Below are 22490 nucleotides of genomic sequence, written 5' to 3' on the forward strand. Positions count from 1 at the left end.
TTTACCTCCTTTTATACTCTACCTGTCGAGTAGTGTCTGAAACATGAACTCTTGAGACTGCAGACTTTGTAAGTAATGCGCTGGTCACCCTGTAATTGGCTTTGTTTCCACGTTTTTTAAGCTTCAGCCTTAGAAACAGGAGATGCCTGTGCTGCCAGCTTGCTACAGCGGACATGGACTGGAGCTGGCCAGGGATGAAGTCCCAATACAATTAACTTGGCAACTAGAATTGGTGTTCTCTATCATCCCAGGAGAAGAAGAGAGCAGTAGCAGGGCATGTACAGGGTAACATAGGCACAACTTTGCTCCCACCCACCCTCAGGTGAGTTTTCTTACGTCTTTCCAGCATAGAGATGCTCCTAGTACATCCTCTCCCTCAAGAGAGTAAGATGCTATTAGTAAGCGGCAATCAAATGACTTACGAAATGAGATTTGGTCATAGACCGTGATAAAGTGAAGACACTAATTATGTTATTTGTCATCTCAACATGAGATTCAGTTACTTTCCAATTTATAATTAGGGGAAAATAAGATAGGATATGAAAATAGTTTATTCAGCAAAATGAAGGCAGCTGTGCTTAAACTTACAACTCGTTTGACAGTACCCAAGTAATCTCCAAGTTTGAAAAAAAGATCTATTTAATGCTTTCAGATTAGAATCCAATTCTATGCTTTATTGAAGTAATTTAATGGCTAAATTAGTAAATATGTTACATTTGCTCCTATGTGAGAGCTTTCATGCTCAGTATGTATATTGCACTTACTGCTTAGGAACAGAAGAGGGAAACATAGTATTTCAGTTCTGTCAATTATTAGACTACTTAGGAAGATCACAATTTTGTTTCAAAACTGCCAGTCTATAATGTAGATATGTAAATACAGTATTTTGCACTATACATGCTGGAGAAACATGCACATACTGCATTGTATACCTGCAAAGAAAGCTCAGTGGATAAGCCAGCCACTGTAGCTATGTTTACACTAAATTATAGTAGAAGACTATACGCGTACATTCCAAGTATTTGTTGACATTAAGGAATCTGACATCAGGCTGCAGAAGTAGGAACTCTGACCCTGGGCGTGTTTTTGTTTATTGCCGCCCTTTCCCGGTCTCTCCAGCCAAACCCACTTGGTGTTTGTTGTGGTCGCCCGAAGGGCCTGGTGCCTCTTTTGCAACAGCTGGGGTAGGATCGTGTCTGTTGAGCTGCCCGGTTTGCATGCGGCAGTCCTTCGGCACGGACGGCTCCTCTGTGTCTGCCAGGGACAGCGATGCTGTTTCAGCTCTTTGTGCTGTTCTGCAGCAGCAAAGGTCCTAGCTCAGCTGCGTGAATTGGAGAGAGCCAGGAAAGAACCAAAAAGCAAAGGCGGAATCAAGGGCCTAAGTGGCAGCTGAAAAAAACCCCCAACTTCTTGATTAGTTTTACTCATCACAGTCTCTTCCCTGCCTGTCACCAAGGCTCTCGTCTACAGAACTGGATTTAAAATATTACACGCAAACTCCATCTTGCAATTTCAGTTTCAAAACACTAACCTGCTCAGGCAGGTTCCCTATTGGAAGCTGCGCTCTGACCAGCAGCCTGAGGTGTTGAATTGATAGAGTAAGGCCACAGCTCCAGATTTGCTCATGTCAGGCCTGTGCATGCTCATCTGGCAAGGTAAATTTGATCAAGGCCAGGCACTGGTATAATTTGGTGTCTATCAAACTAGCCATGCACTTGATAACGTTTATCCCAGCTGTGTGAGAACAGACACTATCTGACATGGAACAAAGACTACTCTAACAGCCTGCTTCAACGTTTTTCAAGATTTTTTGCAGTCAGCAGTGTTTGTACTAGTTTGTACAGACCGTACTGACTGGCCACAACGTTGGTTTTTGAAACCTGGTGATAGCTGTTGCAAATCTAGATTTACTGTCACATGGCTGAAGCAGAAAGTATTTCAAGAGGAATAGGAAAAAGAATATTCCCTGCAATTCCTGCCTGCACACCCTTCTCTGAGGACACCTGTACCAAGTTCAGTTCCTGGTGACTTCTTGCTAGCACCAGCAGCATTTCCACCCCACTTTGCCCAAATTCCTTGCACAGCCAAGAAAAAGCAAAGTTTTTCGGACAAACTTTCTCACTTAGACAGGCCATCCCACAGCAGACAGTTTTTGCACAGAGACACTCGTAGAGTCTACATGAGTAGGACGTTGTTTGTTAGACACTGCGGTGGCTGCTTAATCTCAACGCTGTCAGTGGATCTGCTTGCTCAACAAGAGAATATCAAATCCTTAACACCGATGCCTGCCGTGCTAGATAGCTACTAATTCCAGATGCCTGCTTTCCACTGTCCGTGTGGGCTGAGCATTTGGGGGTGTGTGCATGGGAAAAGAGATGGCTGGTTGCAGTTGGTGTCTGCAGGGCTTTATTATCAATCAGATGCATGAACAAGAGGCGCTGGTTGCTATCTCCTAGGCCTGCTGACCACAGCATATGCTTGCATATGCAGTATGCACTGCTTAGTAACTTTCTGCCAATAAAGGACTTAATTTTAGTATTTGCAAACGTGGACTTAACACGCAGCCTTAATTTGAGAGTTAGTTTCTGACCTATAACCAGTCTGGTACTCTAACATCATTTCCACTCCCCACCTTTGTGAACAGATCTGACCTCCTGGTCCATGCGTTTCTACAGGGGAAGTTTAACGTCACTGTGGTACTATACATTAAAAAGGATGGTGAGGGTGATGTGGAGCACCATTCAGATCACTGCTTCACTTTTTAAAAAGAATCTCATATTTAAATTGCACAACTTAACAACACTGGTTCAGCAAGAGTTGAACCTAAAGAACAGAATAAATGTCTGCTAAAATCAAACTGCTTTTCACTATGAACTGTTTGATCTTTACAGCTATAATACATAATGGTAGATTCACAGCATCCTCATTATGAAGGTTTATTATTGTAGGAGTTTTACAGCTTATCTCTCACTACACTATAATCTGTATTTTATTGATCCAAATAGTTTAAACTTCCTAAAGGCAATGATGATTTGTTCACGTGGAACTTCACTCCCTCTGCCACTGATTACTTCTAACAGTTTTGGAGGCCTAAGAGAAGTTCATGCTCCTTCTTGTTACTTTATTTTGCTATGATGTATGCATTTTGTCTATGCTACTCTTTACATCTGAGCGTAATTTGAGTTCTTATCTTAGCTATTCATTATCTGACTTGAAAATCCTGTTTCTAAGATGAACTTGTCAGCACTTAATAGCTCTACATCCCACAGAATGTATTCCTTGTCATCTTGCATATAGCTGTTTAGAGCAATGTTGAGTTTACAGCAGATCTGCTTCCTTTTACAAAGCTGACCTTAAATAACTCAGTCCTGCCTGGCTGAAACTTTCTGCCTAACTTTCCTGCTCAGCTGAAACTACTTCGTGCAACAGCTTAGTTATAGTTGTCTCTGCTACAGAAAATCACTTCTTCCTGTATTGGTAACCTTGCCAGTATACAGTGTAAATACTGTATAAAATAGTATTTACATAGAAGTTTTTAAAAATATTTTTCAGAGGGACAAAGGTAAGAATTTGCAAGTGTGAATGTTTGCTTCCCTGAGGAGGCTGGGACTTTGTCTCTTCCTCTCTGCAGCGCTTCTCATGGCGCAGCACCAGCAGCTTCTCACTCACCTTGCTGACTTCCATATGCTGAACTGCCTGCCCTGTCCGAGGAGCTGGAATGAGAAGCACAGCTGAGGGTACTAAGGGGCATCCTCTTACAGATCTTACAACTACAAGAATCTAAAATGTTGTCCCTTCTCATACAGCTGACTTGGTTTGAATTTATTTTTGTTTGTACAGAATGTATAAGAAAAAAACATTAACAAATAACCTAGTATTTCAAAAAGATGTTTCTACAAAGGCAAGAGTTAATACTTTATGTATGATGGGATCATTCCTGTTTTGGTTTGAGGGCTACAGGAAATGCATGTAAGAATATTGCCCCTGTTTCAGCTTAGATACTTAATATGCGGTCCATCATCTCATAACGCAGGTTTTCCACTATTCATCTGCTGCTTAAAACTAGAGGCATTGGGGCTCCTAAGGTTTACCAGAAAATTACTCAGGGTACCTAAACAGGTACCAAGTTGTCACTGGCTGTAACTGCTGCCTCGCTGAACAGAGGGCGACAGCTGAGCAGCTAAGCATTTGCCTCCTGCTCATCCCATGAGTTCACAAATTCTGTTTGCCCAGTCGGGTTCGCACAGACAGCCGAGGCTGGTATGTGGCTGCCTTAAAAGGAGGAGAGAAATCCAGAAGCCTAATGGCTATGGCATTCATGTAAGACAGAAAGGACTCGCATACCATCTCCTTTTGACATGCATTGAACCTGTAAACATCATTAAATTCCCAATACGAGATGTGCCAGAGTGAGGCTCTCCACATCCCTCCTACTGACAGTGCTCCTCTTTGAGGATACGTCAGGCAGGAAAATAGATGATGAGCCTGTAGGTGCTTGAGCATTCAACGAGCATGTGATTTCTGACCTTGCTCAAATCCATTCGTAATCACCACATTAAAAAAACCAACACAACACATTTAGTAGGTGAATTAGTGATCCACCTCAGCTTGGGGTTCAGGCCACCAGGCAGCCATCTAAAAGGAGAGATGTGATGCCTTTGCCTGTCAGAGGAAGAATTTGTTCCCAAAGCTCTCACCTTTTAAGACAGTGCAGGCAAAAGGGCGGCCCCGACCTGCTACCTCCCCACCATACAATCGGCGCGTAGCTTCCCACCTCTAAACCTGAAATGTCTGCCAATACTTCCCCGAAGAGCCCAATTAAAACACCAGGTCCACACGGTGCACAAAGACTGGAAGTCACTTAGCAAGTCCTCTCCCATCCCCTGGGGCAGCGGGCACGTTTGGGCTGTGGAGGGGAGTCTGAGGAGCATACCGGGTATGAAACAACACCCAGCCGCAGTCAGAGCATCATCCCAGGCTGGCGGTGGATCCCAGCTCTTCCCTCAGCTCTAGCCTGGAGGGGCACACGCTTGGTTAGAGGCAAATGAAACCTTTTTGTTGCTTCCCACTGCACGTTGCATGTGGAGGCTAGAGAGTGTCACCCAGCAAATTAAAATATGCTGTTGAGAAGCACCTGTATTTTTTAGAAAGCTGGTTAAATTCAAATCAAACACCAACAAAATCCCCCAGAGTATTTATATCCTGTAACAAGTTTTTCCATTTGAAAGACTTATGTGAGGATACCCAGGGCTGCTTTCACTTACACAGCCATGCATGGCTAATTGCATAATGAAGTGATGCATTAAAGGTCATTAACACTCAAACTTGACTTTTGGTTATTTTGTTAGATTATATTAGAAACCTGTGTTAAAAGAATTTGTTTTCGAGATTAAATAATCTTGTATGTATCTCGCATTCTGTTGGAGTGCAGGGAATTGTGTATGAGCTCAACTGCATCAGATATTACTGACCTATCGTTTGGGTATGTAACACAGCGCTCTAAGTTTCTTACTGGATGCTACCTGTCAGTGACACCTATAGAAGCTTTATGCCTATATTACGGGAAGTGATAGTAAAAAGTCAAATCAAACTTAGAGAAAACCTGGAGTAGCTACAAATACCCAAACTTTTACAAAGCATTTTAACTCCAGCTGACCTCATTACAGAGTGGGAAAGCCACAGCAACAGGAATCCTTCCAAGAGACTGCGTCAGGCTGGAGATCACAGGCTTTGGGAAAGAGCAAATTCAGGCAACGAGGAAAGTGCAGTAAGCAAGTGAGCTATATATGGAGTTCAGAGGTTGCCAAGGTTAAAAGGCAGCTGTCTCAACATTGTCATAATTTGGACTGAAGAGAATTCCTTTTAAATCCTACTTGGAGCGTACGCATCCTTGTGCTGGATCCGAGTCTTGGGCAATACCAGCCACCTGCTAGGCCGTGGAGTTTAGCACACGGGTACAGGAACAGGCACTGAAGCCCAGAGATGCTGGAAGGCCAAGGAGCAGCTGCCTCCGAGAGTCAGCTGAAGGGTGGCCTGAGTGCGATTCCTCTCACCAGTGCTCGTACGAGCACTGCCACCGGGATGGCTCCGGCATCTCCCTTCTCAGGGTGGCAGCTTCTGCAGATCCTCTGCTTTGGGACTAACTCTCTGCGTGTGCCGCGCTGGGAACCTGCATGCCTACCTCCGACCAACGCGTCCATCAGGGGACCTCAGATCCAGACAGCGCAACACAGAGTGCTTGAACACCTCTGCTCCTCGGGGGACTCAGGGCTCCTAAAGGACTTAATTCTGGATTGTTTTCAATATGATCATTCGCCTTTTAAGGAAAAGTCTAAAACAAACCTAAGAGCTTCAAACAGCGACTTTGTTTTCTCTTCTGCTCCATTCATACTGGCTTAAATATGTCAAGCTTTCATACATCAGCATAAATTCATTTCAGCAGAGGTATAAAGGGCTGCAATTTTTAACCTGTATCTCAGATCCACCCTCCAAAAAGGTACGAATCAAAAAAGACCTACATTACTAACAAAGGCATTAAATCATAATCATTACAGTCCATGCAGCATGAAGTCTCATCATGCTAAATGGTATACAACCAACCGGACAAATAATTTACAGCTTAAATAGTTCCTTCTATCTTACAAAACTTTTCACCGAGCACAGATTATTTTAAAATAGTTTTTCAAGTCCTTTCCATGCCTGGCACACCTGAAACATTTTCTTAGTTGATGTGAAAAGGTACATTAGTTGTGGATTTAGGTCATACATAATTGTTTCATTTTACAAAGCTGAATATTCAAATTACACAAAGGCACTTCTCTCTCTTGACAATTATGCTTTGTTTTGCATCATGGAACTGAGATCCTGACAAGTTTTAAACTTCATCTCCTGTTTCTTATGTGTCTTAACCAGGTTCCCATCCTAAGCTTACGATGAAGGTGAAGTACAGAAAACATCGGTAAATTCTGAAGGCAGTAATATTTTTTGCTACGCGATTATGTTCTGGAATGAGCTACAGCAAACATTGCCAAACCTCCTCTGAAACCCAACACATGAGTCTCACCCCTACATTTAACTGTTCTGGAGAGTGCAGCTAAAATAAATGGCCCTGGCAAAGCGTACGTAGAGACGAATCTGTCTGCAGAAGGTGTGATTTGCCAGGAATAAGTCCTTTAACATCAAGCTCAAAGCAGCTTTTGTCTTATTTTTACTTAGGTTGGTGTTATGTCATTTTAAACTTAAGTGAAAATATTAGGAACTACATCAGCATAAACAAGTTTTTCAGAGTTTATAGCCATCTTTTCTTTGTAGCAGCTGAACAGATTGCTTTTGGGGCCATTACCATGAAGGAATAGTGACATCAGGTGGACTATCACATTAATCACAGGCACATCTCAATTCTTCTACAGCAACTTCTACAGAAAAACGGGCAAGTGCCTGCCACTGCAGATGCCTCCTGACCGACGTGAGGCCCGTGCCTCTCACCAAGACGTCGCAGCCTTTCAAGCGAAGTGCATTTGGTCATTCCTAGAAAGATCCTTACAACACACCCAGCACTGTGTGTTCCATCCTGAGCACGTTTCAGTTACAAAAAGAAAAAGGAATTTGTCTAACAGTACTTGCCCACATTGGATTCTCAGCGATTTGACTGCAGGCGGTGTCTCCACAATGGACCGTACGCTACCCCCGTTTGCAAGGGTCTAATCCTGCCCTCCCTCCAGCCCCCAGCGGAGTTGCTCTGCTGACCCCAGCCTGGGCAGGATCAGATCCAGCATCTCTCCAGGACATGCCAGGAGGCTGAGCACACAACGTGCTGGGTTACAGGGGCAGCAAAGGCAAAGGCCAGTGGTGTGTTGCCCCGCAGCTCCTAAACCCCCATGGAGAGTGTCCAAGGACAGATGTGAGAGGGTGTAGAGTTGATACGGGAACTAATCTAAGGTTTGGGGCAGAGAGACACATCTACAGATACACATTTTTTTTCCCCCAAAGTGGGCTGAGAGGGTGAGCACTGTTTTCCATGTGTAGGTTTTCCCAAAATACGTTCCCTGTTTGGAAATGGTATGGTCAGCTCACTATTTCCTTCCTCCCCTCCACTGCTAACGGCAGCACTCCGACAGAGGAGGAGAGGCCGAGAGAGCCAGGACCCTTTAGCCTGGGGAAGAGACGGCTCAGTGGGAATCACATCCATCTGTATCAATACCTGATGGGAGACAGTAAAGAAGATGGAGCCAGGCTCTTCTCAGTGGTATCCAGTGAAAGGATGCTCGCCCCAGCCAAAACCCAATCAACCAAACAACAGAAGCAACCTATATACTAGTCTAACTTCCTCAAGGAAAAATTTATGACACAATATTCCCCTGTAATTTCCTATATTTAAGCTACTTCTAAGAGTAAGAGACTAAAATAACATTAATTCCATTAGAACTCCTCACCAGACCAGTATCTCAACGACAACTAGCACACACTCTATTCCTCAGCTTGTGATTTCCCACAATGGGCACAGAAGCAGACCTTTTAGTACAACACACGTAAGCTGTGTGGCATGATTTTAACAATATTTTCCAGTAATTATTTCATCTGAACAATTTCCACCTGAACCACATTTGGGAACCTCTGTAGTTACATGAGAATCTACCAACAGATTAACAGCAGTTAAAGGTGAAATCATCATCCGTTAAGCTTTTCATCATCAATATATAACAATATATGCTTTTCTCTATAGAAAAAAAATTTCAAAAAGTAGTGCTTCCATACCCCAATCACCCTTTTCTGTGTATTTGTTTCTCTCAATCATCCAACTTTTGTGCTGTAAGGTTTGACTTAAGCAACACAATATTCTCCTTCACCATTTTCTGTGAGCAAAACTTTCAGAGAGTTATTACAAAGTTCCAGACAGCTTCTCCCATGACAAAATTAATTTTTTTTTGATAGAAGAAATTTGAATTTCAATAAAATGATCTAGAATCACAGTAATACATCAAGTGCCCACGGGAGCTACTGCACACACTGTTCACTACGGCTACCGAAGCCCAAAAAAGAAGTGATTCACCATTAAGCAAAATGGAAATTCAGCACTAAAACCCCACAAAGTTTAGCTCTAGTCTTGCATTGTCTGTGTCCTTTCTTCCCCCCAGTAATTCACTGCGGGGGTAAGAAAAGTGAAACTCCATTAGCTTACACAACTACTTTTTCTCACCATTCCTAGCCAGGGAAGTTAGTGTGACAGGGCCGAAAGGCTGTACGAAGCCTTATTTGGTTTCTCCCTGTAAAAGCCTTACTTCTGAGAGAACAAAATGCTGGCTGTTTTGAAGGACAAAACTTCTCTTCTCTGCTGAAACAGAATCTCATCAGCTGACTGCGCTTTTTAAAAAATACTTTAAAAAGTATTCTTTCTTTTTAGTCTTACTACTAGCTTATTACATGTGGCAAGTACACTTCAAATTTAACCATCACATAACTACTTCAGACAACCCTTTTACATCTGCGTTACTATTCATAAATTACTACACATACTGCTACTGCTTGGTACTCGCTATCACACATGCTCTGCGCCAAATCTGGTACACACACATGTGCATACAGTCACATCTCAAAAGCAACCTCCCTCCTCCCCAAACTAGTGGGACATTATGTTTCAACTCTTCCGATTCAAAATTCATCAAAATCTGGGCACAAATTAATCATTAAGCAGTTATGTCTTAAAATCCTGGAGCAACTTCTGTATGTTTAAAAGGAGAGGAGCTTTAAGCTGTGGCTCAATCCACAGAGAGATTTTCAGGAAGAGATGCAGGGTAAGTAGCAGCCTTTTATCTATTGTGAATTAAGTACTATTTGGCAAATTACTTATCCGGTGTCAGTGAGAAGACCTTGGCAAACATTTCATCTGCTGGTACACCATCTAAGCCTCTTTGGCTCCCAACCGTTTAAATGTTAAAGGGACACTGTAAACTCAAGAACCTAAAATTAGAACTAACTTTGGTTTCAAGTACACACAGCTTACCCACTCATTGGAGAGCTGTTACTATGTGTTACCAGCTAGCAAACAAACGCACAAAAAGCCAAGCAATATACTTAGATTTATGACTTGTTTGCCTAGCATCTGGAGCATGAGATCTTTCCAGACAAGACTCTTGCTGAAAGATGCTTGAAACCTAATACAGACTGGCAACAGACCATGCAGCAGGGGGAAGGAAGAGGGACATCTCCAGTAACAAACAGGATGACAGACAAGACAGCAATACATCTGAAATTACTGAGAGACACTATGAAGGAAAATCTTAGAGAAGGAGGAAAAGGATTGATCAAAACAGCACAGTTTAAAACAAGCTTTCACCACTCCCCCTTCACCTGCCAACAGCAGCAAGCTTATTACCAAACTATGCAAGATACAGGCTTGATCACTGTTACCTCATCAGAAAAATCACAACCCAAAACACATCTCATCCAGACACAGAATGCATTAATTGGCTACATGTTACAAATTAAAGTTCTTCAATTTCCACAGATTTGGCCCAATGCTCACTAGAATTGAGTTTATGTACATCTCCCCAGCAATACTGGCAGGTGTAGCTACTGTAGAATATGTATAATAAAATATTTTTATTGCAGTGTTAATTCAGGTTGGATATGCAGCTGCGTTCTCATGAATATTTTTTAAGCATGGTTTTATGCCTTCCCTACACTGAACTAAATTACTGTCATGAGATAAATTGTACCTTTAGTTCTCAGCAGCTTTATGGATTTTCTTAACTGGTCTTCTACATAGTAAAAAAATATGACAAAGCTCCTGTGAGTGGAAGCAGAAGAGCTTAGTGTGACACAAATACACAGTAAAAGATGGCACTAAGGGATGGCTGAGCTGCTAACAATGCCAACAGATGGCTCAGAGCTTCGCTACATCAAAACCGCCTTTCTGAATTTCCATTTTTCCCCCTTTACAAATGGGTGATACAAGATTGTGAGACAGAATAAAAAAATCCTTGCAACTGGTAACTAAACCTAGCTCCACCTTTTACAATCAAAAATACCTTTGCCTTCTATGGCATATTGCCTAGGCTCAGACAGTAATCCTGAAATCCAGCAGATTCATACCTGTTTGGAAACACTTAGTCAAAAGATTACATTTAAAGTAAAGAATAAGACAAAAATTTCTCTCACCTGGCAGTAGGCTGAACACTGCTAACTCCTTGATTGTTTCTTAGCTTTTCTTTGAGGCGTTGAAAAGCTGTGAAGTACGGTGAAGTAGAGAAAGGTGCTCCCGACACCTCCTCAGCAGATACTGCAGAGAAATAGTGAATTTTCAGCCCTGTTTATTTCTCTTACAAGAATACAAGCTGTGACAAACTACATCAAGTGTTCTCATTTGAGCTGTACAGATCCTTGATAGAGGAACCATTAATACCCTGTCAGATGAATCCTACACATTTTCTTCCAACTTCACATTATTAGTATTTTCCTCCTTTACACATGCCAATCATTTTGAGTATATTTTCCTGAAGGTAAAAAAATGCAGTGGCAAACCACTCTTACTATGCTGTGCTATGTTTCCCTATTTATATTGAGTTAAATCAAATGTATATGCACATAAACTCTTGGTAAAATTTCTGTTGAACCACCTTTGTGCAGTAAAGTGAATCAAAACAGATGAATATAAGTATGTAATGTTCTCCTACACTACTTATGTCCTCTTCGGGCTTGCAGTAGAGAGAAATTTGATTTTAAAGTTAACTAAAAAACGATGGACGAAAAATGTCTGAATAGTTTTTTAATAGTTCATACCTGGTGTATTAATTAGACATCATGCGTATTGCTTTTAATCCACTGATTCAGGCATGGAATATAGTACAATACAATATTCATTATACTTAACAGAAGTTTGCAATCTTTCTGATCAACAGCTGCATCTTCACTCAATTTACAGGGAAGTTTTTTTGTGTAAGCATGTATATTTGGAGTTCTCTTACCAAAGGAACAGAAGACACATTCTTGAGCTTTCCCAAAATATTGTTATATGAAATAATCTAGCAGTATCATAAAAGGCTTCAAACCATTGTACCAAAAAGATTAAGACAGGAAACATCCTTCCCATGCAAATAAATGAAAGCAATAAACAGTAGGTAGGCACTCCACCTACAAATGTAGCAAACTAGAATAAAATCCCTCCCTCTGGACATCCTTCCTTATCAGCTGTCTTCTGCACAAGACAATGATTACTCCCAATGTATAACCCTGAAGTCAGTCAGCTGCAGAAGTTGCAAGGAGGCAGCACTCAGGGATGGGAGGAACTTGTGGAACTTATATTGCAATGGTTGCACCAGAAATTCAGCTTTAACTGCTGATTCTCTAGAAGATTATATATAAAATATGAATTCAGGACCATTATTTAAGGGTGTAGTGGTAGCTATGTTACTTTTCATGTTCATGTGCTCAGTTTGTAATGTTTAGTTATGTTTTGGGTACTTTTTCCTCACTAAGGGAATATTTACTGCATTGACTAATGCGCTATTCTTATTCTGTCATCATATTTGCTCCCTCTCCACCAGTGGCATCCTGGGAAATATGGAGATCCTCTAGCATTTCAGCCAGACTGATTCGTGGAGGACCATCATCATCTGTATCACTCTCCACAGGAATATCTGCATCTAAAAAAGCAAATAGAAAAAACCCAACAAACAGCTAAGCAAAGAAAACAAACCCAAAATCCCCTGAACAACCCCAAGGAAGGAAAGGGGGAAAAAAACGAAACCCCAAAACAACCAACCCCTCCTAAAAACCAACAATCCCATGCCAATTGTCCTTATGGATGATGCTGAATTATGTACCAAATCCTTCACCCAACAGAGGTTTTGGGTGTGGGAGAAAATATGCTTCTCCCTCATGTTAAAGGCAAGCAAACAAAACCCATCAACATCCATTCAGTGCATGTGAAATACACTGAATATCTGAAGCTATTACATTACAGCATTTCTCTAGGCATGAGTAGTTCAAACAATCCAAATACAGAACTTCAGTAAAAATATTGAGTGGAAAATAGTCATGATTTAGTTACACGCAATGAAATGGTTAAAAAGGCCTTACTTCTGTAAATGTTGACATTCTTCCTTATGGCTTCATCTTCTTCGAGATCTTCAAGGAAGTCCTGGTATTGCCTGTAAAAGATGCTTAATGTATTTACTCACTTTTCCTTTGGATTTATGCAAACTTATAAAACAAAATAAAAGCAAAGAAATGAAGCCCCAAGGAAGGACTGCAATCTGCAGTCCTTCAGATGTGCCTTCTGATGGCTTTCCTACATTTCCAACTCATTCTGCTTTTTTTTTTTTTTCCATTATCACCTGCTGGTTTCCAAATAATTTGTTTAATTTGCCTCTCCTCATTTAACTCTAACTGCCTCATTTTTCCTACTCAATTGAATGTTATTTAGAATCTGCTCTTACTGTATCAGCTTTGTCACTGAACAAACCAGCGACAAGCATGTTTTCACAGAAGCGTCCCTTTAGCCAGACAGACACCAACTGTAAGCTACAGACACAATGCTTCCGATACTACTCACTTGTCTCGCGATTTAAGCTTTTCTTGTTAAAAACAGAAAAATAGCTTTTATACTTTGGAACAGTAAACCTGAAAAACCTGAAGTGTTATTTCTAAGATTTCAGGGTTCAGTCTGTTTCCACACTCCCCTGTCCCATTGTTCTCAGTATCCATGTTCCCTGAAAACTTAGCAGTCAAGCCAGGATAAGCATTAAGTAAGGTGCAGATGCTTAAACCACTTCCTGCACTAGGGAAGCGGGAAAAATGCAGAGATACTGCTCTTCAGAGAACACCGATATCAACCTGTCCTATGAGCCAGTATCACGCTCAAACACACCCAGCAGCATTTGCTTGTGCCTCCTTAACGATCAGCACATCAGCTTAGGCATTACACTGGGTTTATGCTCAGCGGAAGCCGAGAAATATTTTTTCTAGACTTGGCACACTATCCTAGGTAGAAGGGACTGAAAAGCTTCATGGCAGATACTGAACCTTTCATCATCTGTATCCATGCCTTCTCTGTCCCTTTCTAGCTCTTTCAGCTTCCAGTTTCTGCGACGTTGGCGTTTGGTACGGTCGTAGCTCTTCTTTATTAATACCTACAGTGAAAACCAGCACATATTTACACATACACACCTTCAATACTGATGACACTCTTTCAAAATCCAAAACACCACCCAAGTCTAGACTTGGGCAACTGTAAAATCAGCTAACAAATGGTAGAGTCAGTCTGGCACTCAGAAGTTTTATATAGAATTTATATAGCATTTTTCAATTCAAAAGTTTACCAACACTTTGGATTATGTCCTGAAGAGGCATACACACACTGGAGTTGTAATACAGTTTTCACCACACAGTGCATGGTAATTTGAACAAAACCAAAGAGTATGGTAAGTTGAAGTAAACGTATTATTTAACCACCACTTGAAAATTTAAGTAGTGAGAAAATAGTTCTCAAAATTAGATGCTATTCAAATTTTGATATTAATATCCCCTCTTCCCTTAGGCACTACGGAACTAGTGAGTATTCATTATAAAATTATATTCCCTAATACCCCTGGGTAACGCAGAGAACTTTGTACAGAGAAAAAAAAAATGCTCTTACCACATCAGGAATATTGTGCGGGTTCATCTTATTAGCAAACTCGTCATTTAAGTTGCAGTTCGCCAAGTCGAACCTAAAATGAAAACAGGTATTTTACCCTACCCTTTTATGTAAGTCTACAAAATTGAACTCAATGTATCATATGCATGTATTAAAGAGCAGCATATTGTAAGTTACAGCTCCTAAGAAAGATAAATGTTTCCAAATGAAGTGAGGAGCAAATAAAAAATCAACATCAATATGCAGCTGTCATAACTGAAAAACTCTTAGAAGCTGCTGTTCCCAAATTCTGTTCAGTAGCACTCCCCAACCTCCTGGACCCAAACAGCAACATCCACTGAGGTGCTGTTGGGCTCACAACAGCTCCAATAACATTCATGTTTAAGCCTGTTTGAGAATCACCTAATTTGCCTAATCTTACAAAAATTTCACATTTGTCATTGCTGTATACAATACTCCCTATCAAACAAAAAGATCTTCCCTGGTATTTTAAAAATCCCTCCCATCTATTTGTGTCTAAACCATTATTCCAATCTGCACGCTAAAAGTCAATACTTCAGCTCTCTTATTACTAACAGCCCTCTTCACATGATGACTTCTGCTAGAAAAAAGATTTCCTGTATTAGGACCATCTCTTCGTGGCCAAAATGAAAGATTCTATCCCTTTTGCCAATTTCATTTAGAAATCGGAACAGTTCAAAATTTTCTTGATAATACGTAAGCCTGTAGAGAATCCAGAGAATTCAGTCATTAAATAATCATTTAATAAAAACCAAGAAACAGAACAGACCCCAAGACAAGGTCGCCAGGATTCAGAATGTGCCCCAAGTGAGTACAGCAGAAATACTGATGATCTGTATTCAACTCCGAGGTTTTCTGTACCCAGGCTTCAGCCAGTGTGTGCTTAAGGAATGAAAAATAAAACACTCTTGTAATCAAATGCAGCTTAACTTGCTGTGCTATAACAACATTTGCTCTGCTATATTACTGTTTTAAAATATATTTCTAATTAAACTTGTATTTCTACATCAAGCATCCAATGTATTGCTTTTTACTCCTCATTTCTCATCTTTACAAAAGTATGGAAAAGGACATGCCAAGCACGTTTCACAAGAATTCCACGAAGGCTGTTTCTATAACTAGACATGTGTTTTGGTGTTGCTTTTTGGTTTTGGGTTTTTTTTTATTTATGTATTTATTTCATAGCTTTCAACCACATACAGCTTTTCACTGAGAAGAAAATGTTTGGTACTGACTCATTCGTTCTGATTAAAAATAAATGCTTCTATACTTCAACAAAACCAATTTAATAATTGAAGAGTTGCAAAGCTAATATAAAATAATTTCAATAATGATAGTAACAAGCAGAGTTTAAACTCTTCACCAGAAAAGCATTTCTGAAAGTGGAATTCACATAATGCCTGTGCAATTTCCAAACCAAAACACTGTCCACATCATCCTGAGAAGAGCTTTTTGCCAATGGCAAGACATAGAAAAGCATACATCTGACTTTCAAGGTAGAATGATTCAAAACAGAAGTTCAGCTGAGTAGGGGAGGGAGGGGAGAGGAAGGCCCAAAACACTGAATCAAATAGAGAGGAACTCTTACCTTGTTTGATCTTGCCCCTGCACCTGCACCTTTTTTCTTGTCTTGAACCCTGTTGATATCCATAATGATGAATTCCTCTAGTTGTTTGGGGTGGAACAAGCTATTAAAAGGGTGGCGCCAGTAGGTATTTCCGTCAATTTCAGCAACTGGAAAAAAAACACCAGAATGGGCAATCACAAGGGAGAGAATTTCTTACCAAGAAATTAAAAGGAAAAGAAACCATTAGCCAAAATTAAGGCAACTGCCAACCGCATTTTATTCAAGTTTGTTATTGTACCACAAGTATTTAGGACATGACCCATATTGCAAATTTGTGCTACAAAAGCAGTTGATCTGTGACAGCCAGATCACCTATTGCATGTCTAAAGCAGAGCTTACTAGCAAATACCAACCAAAGCACAGTGCTTCTGGTACCGAAGTGGCTAGAATCATAATCCAGAGAAAAACTAGATGCCATCTCATTTTAGAGGAATATAGCTGACAAATGTAAGTGCTTAGCCTAGAACATCGATGAACTTAAAACTGAACCTGCATTTTGCCCAGGATACTACGGAAATCCAGCTTAGGGAATTGTGTCTTAGTTTGCTATTAAATTTCTATGTCAGGGATTGTACAGATAAATTTACAACATTAAGGTCTAAAAATACAAGATTTCATAAAAACAACCAAAAACCCCATTGTGCCAGCAGAAAAATCAGATGCTGCCGTAGTGCAGAAAAGAACCCCTAACTTACTCTGCAGTGTGCTAGGATCGATGAGGTGGATGGTACTTGTTACTCTAATGCACACACAGATCTGGCTCATGTTACCAAGACTCTGCGCCAGTTTTGGTGACAGACATACAACATTGTCCTGCACACAAAGAGAAAATAATTTACACTCATATTTCCTTAATTCTTAATCAAGCCTTTAGAGAAATCTGAAATAGATTTTTAACCTTTGCATTTTCAGTTGTCCACCCAATAACTTCCTCAAGATAGCTGCTATCTGCACTTCCCATGCTTCGTGGGGAGTGGACCCTCCCCATCCTCCCAAATACCCAATAAATCAGGCCTCCATCACCAAAACCAAACCCTACCCACTTCACACATTACCCTGAAGATGAAATAGAGAGAAGGTACCTTGCATATTGGAACAATTTCCACAGAGAAAGTGCTTTTGTAATTGTAGACATTACTATGAATATCATGCGAAATCAAACGTTGGGATGATTTTGATCTATAAAACATAAAAATAGAGCCTTCAGGCAGCAAGAAGGACATTACTTGAAACAGGAGATAATGAGCACAAAGTACAGCAATGAAAGTATATAGCTATGTACTACAAATACAAAAATTAAGGAAATAGGAAAATGCATGAGGGTTAGTTTTACAATGGCTAAGTGGAAAATATGGGACTTCTTCTATAGAAGGGATTTTGTCTGTTTTAACTAGAACACAGGTTCCTGACACTATCACTTACAAAATTCTTTAAAAATGAAGGATAAAAGACATTTCCCAAAAGCTTTTGAGTACTCAAGGCAATAAACATAAATGATATACCTAGATGGAACTGTACACTGAAGAAAGTCTACCATCTTCTGGGCATGTTGCTTTGAAGAATAATAAAAATCCAGGCCATCTTAAAGAAAAAAAGCTTGATGAACATATCTATTTCAAGTACTATGGTTTTTTATTTTTTTCAAATACAATACATAGGCTAAATAATCTGCTGCTTATCTGTACATAGCTACTAACGCAAGCACTTTTCCAATATAAAACAGGTTAGTCTCTTCTACCTCAAGACGAACAAGCCACCTCACTTACCATGGATTTCTTTGATGCGAAGCGTGTTTTGATGAAGCCTGTGTTTTAAAATCAGCTGCTCCAAATAGTAGAAAGTCTTCTTGTGCAGAGTCTAAAACCAAATAAAGATAAAATTATCAAGGTTATTTAAGAACTGTCTAGTGCAAATGCAGTATCTCTGAAGAATAAACATTTATATGAAGAGACCACCTGGAGAAGGAACAGTCCAAAGTCTATTCCACGTAACCAAAAAGATTTCAGAGATGTGCTCTATATATACCAAATAATTTAAAGTTTCCGTTTCTCATTTTTGTGTAACTGGTTGCTACAGATACTAGTTTCTTTAAACAAGATTTAAATATTTATAAACAATCTGTCCCACTGTTTCTAACACTACCTTAAAATACAGAAGGATATTTAGTAATTCACACAAGATCCTCCTGCCAGCCATCATTTAAAAAGAATATGCTATTAACACTGGACAGCAAAGAGAAAGTTTTTCTAAACTAAGATCAGTAAGAAAAAAACCAAACCAAACCAAACCTTGAACACAAAATGTATCACCGTGGCAGTGAGCTAGTGTGAGTACATCTTTTTCTGACAAAATCAGAAAACCACCCAAATACTTGTCAGGCTGATGGTTCTGCCATGAACAAATGAGAATTCAGTTTGCCTCTACCTTTTGTCTGACTTGCACTACAGCTTTCCAGAAATCCTTAGCTTCAATCCTATGACAGTCTTCACACATTTGAGACTGAACTATATATTCCACCACAAATACTTGCTGAAGAACCGCTCCATTTATCACCTGCAAAACAAAAGTTTAAAAGGCTTCCTCATTAGTCCTGTCAAGACAGCTAGTTTACCACAGCATTCTGAAATAACTTCCATACTATACTAAAACTATGTGACAGACAGCTATATGTGGGTCACATATATTAGTAGTATTTTCCCAGCTTTACTGGAACAGCCCATAACCTTCTTCAAACTGCAATGAATGGCACTTCAATGACAAAATTTAGGCAGGATGAAATCAATATTCTTTCAAGATCAGCCAGTAAACACATGCTGGATTTTACCAAAGAGAACCACTTACCTAGAATGTAGTAGTAGTAGTAATAATAATAATAATTCATACTTTTTGCCATAAAAGTTTTTAAAAGCCACATGCAGAATACTGTACTCCAATTACCTCTTTCTGAACAGTCAGTTTCAGCTTCAGCCTCTTAGAATGTGGTTCGGTCCAAATAAAGCCTGCATCAATCAGCCGGACCTGCCAGTGGGAGAGAACAAGAACTCACCTACTGCCAGCAGTTGTGCTAGTACATGTGTTAAAAACATGCACCTCTAACTACCACAAAACAGAAGCTTATGGTGTAGTTCACAGCTTCTCAACTGAGGAGGTGAAAAACCTTAATTAAAACCATACGTATCAGTATACCAAACCCAATTAATAACGCTTAGTTAGAACACAGAGTCTGATCTACCCAAAATAATGGTGATGCAGCCTCAGACTGTCACACCAGAGTAACTGAATATACTATTCAACAGCATCTCTGGATGCCATGCAATGATGGATTTGGATAGTATAACGGTTTCCTCAGGACTTAAGAGCCAATTTAATCTCTAAAACTAAAAGCACGCAAATTTACGGCAGCAAAAGATATTTTGCATATTTAAGTACGGACCCAATAGCAAGAAGCCCGACAAGGCAATCTAATTCAAACCTTGATGACTGCGGTAACAAAACAATTTTTTTTGCCTAAACCACTATCTCAGATTTTTTCATCTGGTAAGATTCTGAACCTAAGAGATACTTTATTCAACTTAAACATGCAGCTTTCAGTTTAGTCTACATAGAGAGCTCTGCAATCCTCTTTCATATCGTCATAAATCAGTAAGAGCAATTGTATAAACAATTTTAAAAATGTGTAAAAAGAAAACTGTAAAATGAAGGTGCACTAAAAACGTGTTAGCTTCCTTTGGTTAATTACGCTCAACTCCCATCTATACAGCAGCAATTGCGCAGCACGCTGTATGCTCTGAAGTCACAGAATCGCACTGCAAGAGCCTCCTCAGTACGCTTGGAAATTTTTTGTTAGACCCGAGCCTGTCCTTACCAAATTGTCCAAAATTCTAGCATGTTCAAAATTCTATGTTTAATATAAATGAGTTGATCAGCTCTACACAAGGACAAACAGCTGCTCCAAAAGGATTGAACCCTGTTTAAGTTAGCTGGACTTCGCTTTATGCAATACCAATAGACACGCCATGCAATACCGATAGGATTGGCTACTCACCTTGCTCAGCGAAGCTTTGATTTTCTTAAGACACAAAGCAAGAAGCTCTCTTGATTCTAAGGTACACTGAATCCAGGTTCCTGGAGGCTGAAGATACCTACGATACAGGAAGCGTTTTATAGCACACTGAAGCTGCTTCAGCAAATTAAATCACTCAAAAGATGAGCAGGTATTTCCCAAGCTTTCAGGTTTAGTATCAACTATGCACCTACAGCTTTTGCCTCCCTAAGCGTTAAGATTTGCGCATTCCAAGTGCATTCCCACTTTTACTGCCATCCTTACCGACTCGCCTGCTTTTTTTTTTTTCTTTCAAGGGCCATACACTCACTCATTGATTTCTTCTAGACCCTACACACCCACAGCCTTCTGCTTCCTCAAGGAAAGAAATACAAAAACGTGCTGAAAAACCTCAAGAGACCAGGCCAGAAGATGCGCAGCGGCGAGAGGTCTGTCAGGCGGCGGCCCTGCTTTCCAGCCGCAGCCACCACACCGAGAGGGCCCGCTTCTCCCGGGCTAGGGGGAGAGGGAGAGGGGCCCGGCTGCCCACCTTTCGCACTGCTTGCAGAAATGGAGGGTCCCCTGTTTGGGGATCCCCTCGGTGATGTCCACCTGGGCCCGCAGGCACCCCACGCACATGTTGGCCGGGTTGGGCGGGATGGGCACGCCGCACTGGCAGCAGAGGCTGGAACACAGGGAGGAAAAGTCAGTCAGAAACAGCAACTCCGCTCTCGGAGGGGACCGCTACGGGAACCCGCGGGGGAAACCGAAGGTAGGCGCAGGCTTTTTAATTTAAATTTTCTTTTTAAAGAGAAGCGGTGGCCTAGGAGAGCCGCCCCCCCCGCCCCCCGGTTCCTTCCCCCCCTCACGGCAACGGGACACCCTGCGGCCGAAACCCGACCAACAGACCCCCGGAGCCCACCCGCCGCTTACATGTTGCCCTGAGTGGGGGCCGGCGATCCCGTCAGGTACTCCATGGCGGCGGCTGCCCACGCCGAGCCGGGTTCCGGGCGGGAGAGGAAGGGGAGGAGGAGGAGGAGGAGGAGAAGGGCCGCGATCCCGCGAGAGGCCGGGCGGCCGCAAGATGGCGGCTGCCGTTCCCGCCCGGGGAGCAGCCTGCGAGTAACGTTAGTAGTTAGTGAGTCTTTGAAACCTTAATTCATTCTTATTTATTTATTTTTTTTTTTAAATCATGGGATTTGATCCATCCCTCTCCCCCACCCCACGGGGCGAGCCCGTGCTGCCGTCGCAGCAAATGGCGGCAGTGGAATACAACCTCGGCCGATAGATTTATGTCCTAATTTTTTTAATTTTTTTTTTTCATGGAAACGCGCTGTATTCGTTTATTAGCACGGGGACTGACCTGACAGGTCTTGCACGCTCGCAAATCCTGCTGAAATTGGTGTGGACTGGTGCTGTCAGCAATACACGAGGAGGTGGCCCTTTTCAACAGGAATTAATTTTTCAAGGGCGCTGCTAATTTATCAAGAAATACTGCTTTGAAGCAGTTTAATCATTGTTTTAACCTGTTAGTCAACTGTGGCTGAACATCTCCAAACACTTCTTTAAGCGCATTTTAAAAAGAATTTCCAACTTTGGTGGAAAAACTAAGAATAGGGATGTTTGGCATTAAATTTATATTACTTTCAGTATTGATTTTGGAAAGACTGTTATCTTCCAGTTTCAGAATTAACTAGCTACCTTTTGCATCAGCTGGCAACTTCTCATCACTTTGTAGAAATGGGTAAAACCAAAGCTTTGGAAGTTCTCCCTTTGTTTAGTCTTTCTGTATCTGAGCAATGAGATCACATTTTCTCCTGAGAACTTAGATTATATACAACAGATAGTGGAATAAGAGGACATTATTCTAACTGATGTCAGTAATCTACTGACTTTTTCATGATGGCCAGTTCTTAGCAAAGCCTTGTTGGGTTTTGAGAACACTTATTTGAAGTTAGAGTCTATAGAAAAAAAAAGAAAATTACAAGTTTTAAGAGTTCACCTTCCAGGCTGGCGCTTGTCTCCCAGTACAAAAAAGACTTGGTAAACTGGAGTGAATTCAGCAGCAGTCACCAAGGCGGTCAGGGCTAGAGCCCATTCCTCATCGGGGAGCGTAGGGACAGGGTCTGGCTCAGCCTGGAGAAGAGACGGCTTTGAGGGAACCT

At 41.1% G+C, this 22490-nt stretch overlaps 1 protein-coding gene across 2 annotated transcripts; it reads right to left on the minus strand.

Annotated features, from left to right (window-relative positions):
- Nucleotides 1–810: 810 nt before the first annotated feature.
- NMD3 (NMD3 ribosome export adaptor) lies at nt 811–21351 on the minus strand. 2 transcript variants are annotated; one of them, XM_010584981.1, is made up of 16 exons: nt 21259–21351; nt 20876–21010; nt 20329–20425; nt 19221–19301; nt 18708–18836; nt 18050–18140; nt 17786–17864; nt 17366–17462; nt 16979–17096; nt 16245–16390; nt 15426–15538; nt 14636–14708; nt 14023–14129; nt 13078–13148; nt 11158–12641; nt 811–1321 (listed from the first exon to the last, which is right to left on the minus strand). In XM_010584981.1, exons 1-15 carry the CDS (start codon nt 21300–21302, stop codon nt 12508–12510), a joined length of 1515 nt encoding a protein of 504 aa, XP_010583283.1. In that variant the 5' UTR covers nt 21303–21351; the 3' UTR covers nt 811–1321; nt 11158–12507. The 2 variants fall into 2 exon arrangements, with proteins under 2 accessions (XP_010583283.1, XP_010583284.1); XM_010584982.1 differs by lacking the exon at nt 811–1321 and adding an exon at nt 4666–5014.
- Nucleotides 21352–22490: the final 1139 nt, after the last annotated feature.

This window comes from Haliaeetus leucocephalus, unplaced genomic scaffold (assembly GCF_000737465.1).
Source record: "Haliaeetus leucocephalus isolate CR32 unplaced genomic scaffold, Haliaeetus_leucocephalus-4.0 Scaffold1014, whole genome shotgun sequence".
Classification (NCBI taxonomy): Eukaryota; Metazoa; Chordata; class Aves; order Accipitriformes; family Accipitridae; genus Haliaeetus; species Haliaeetus leucocephalus.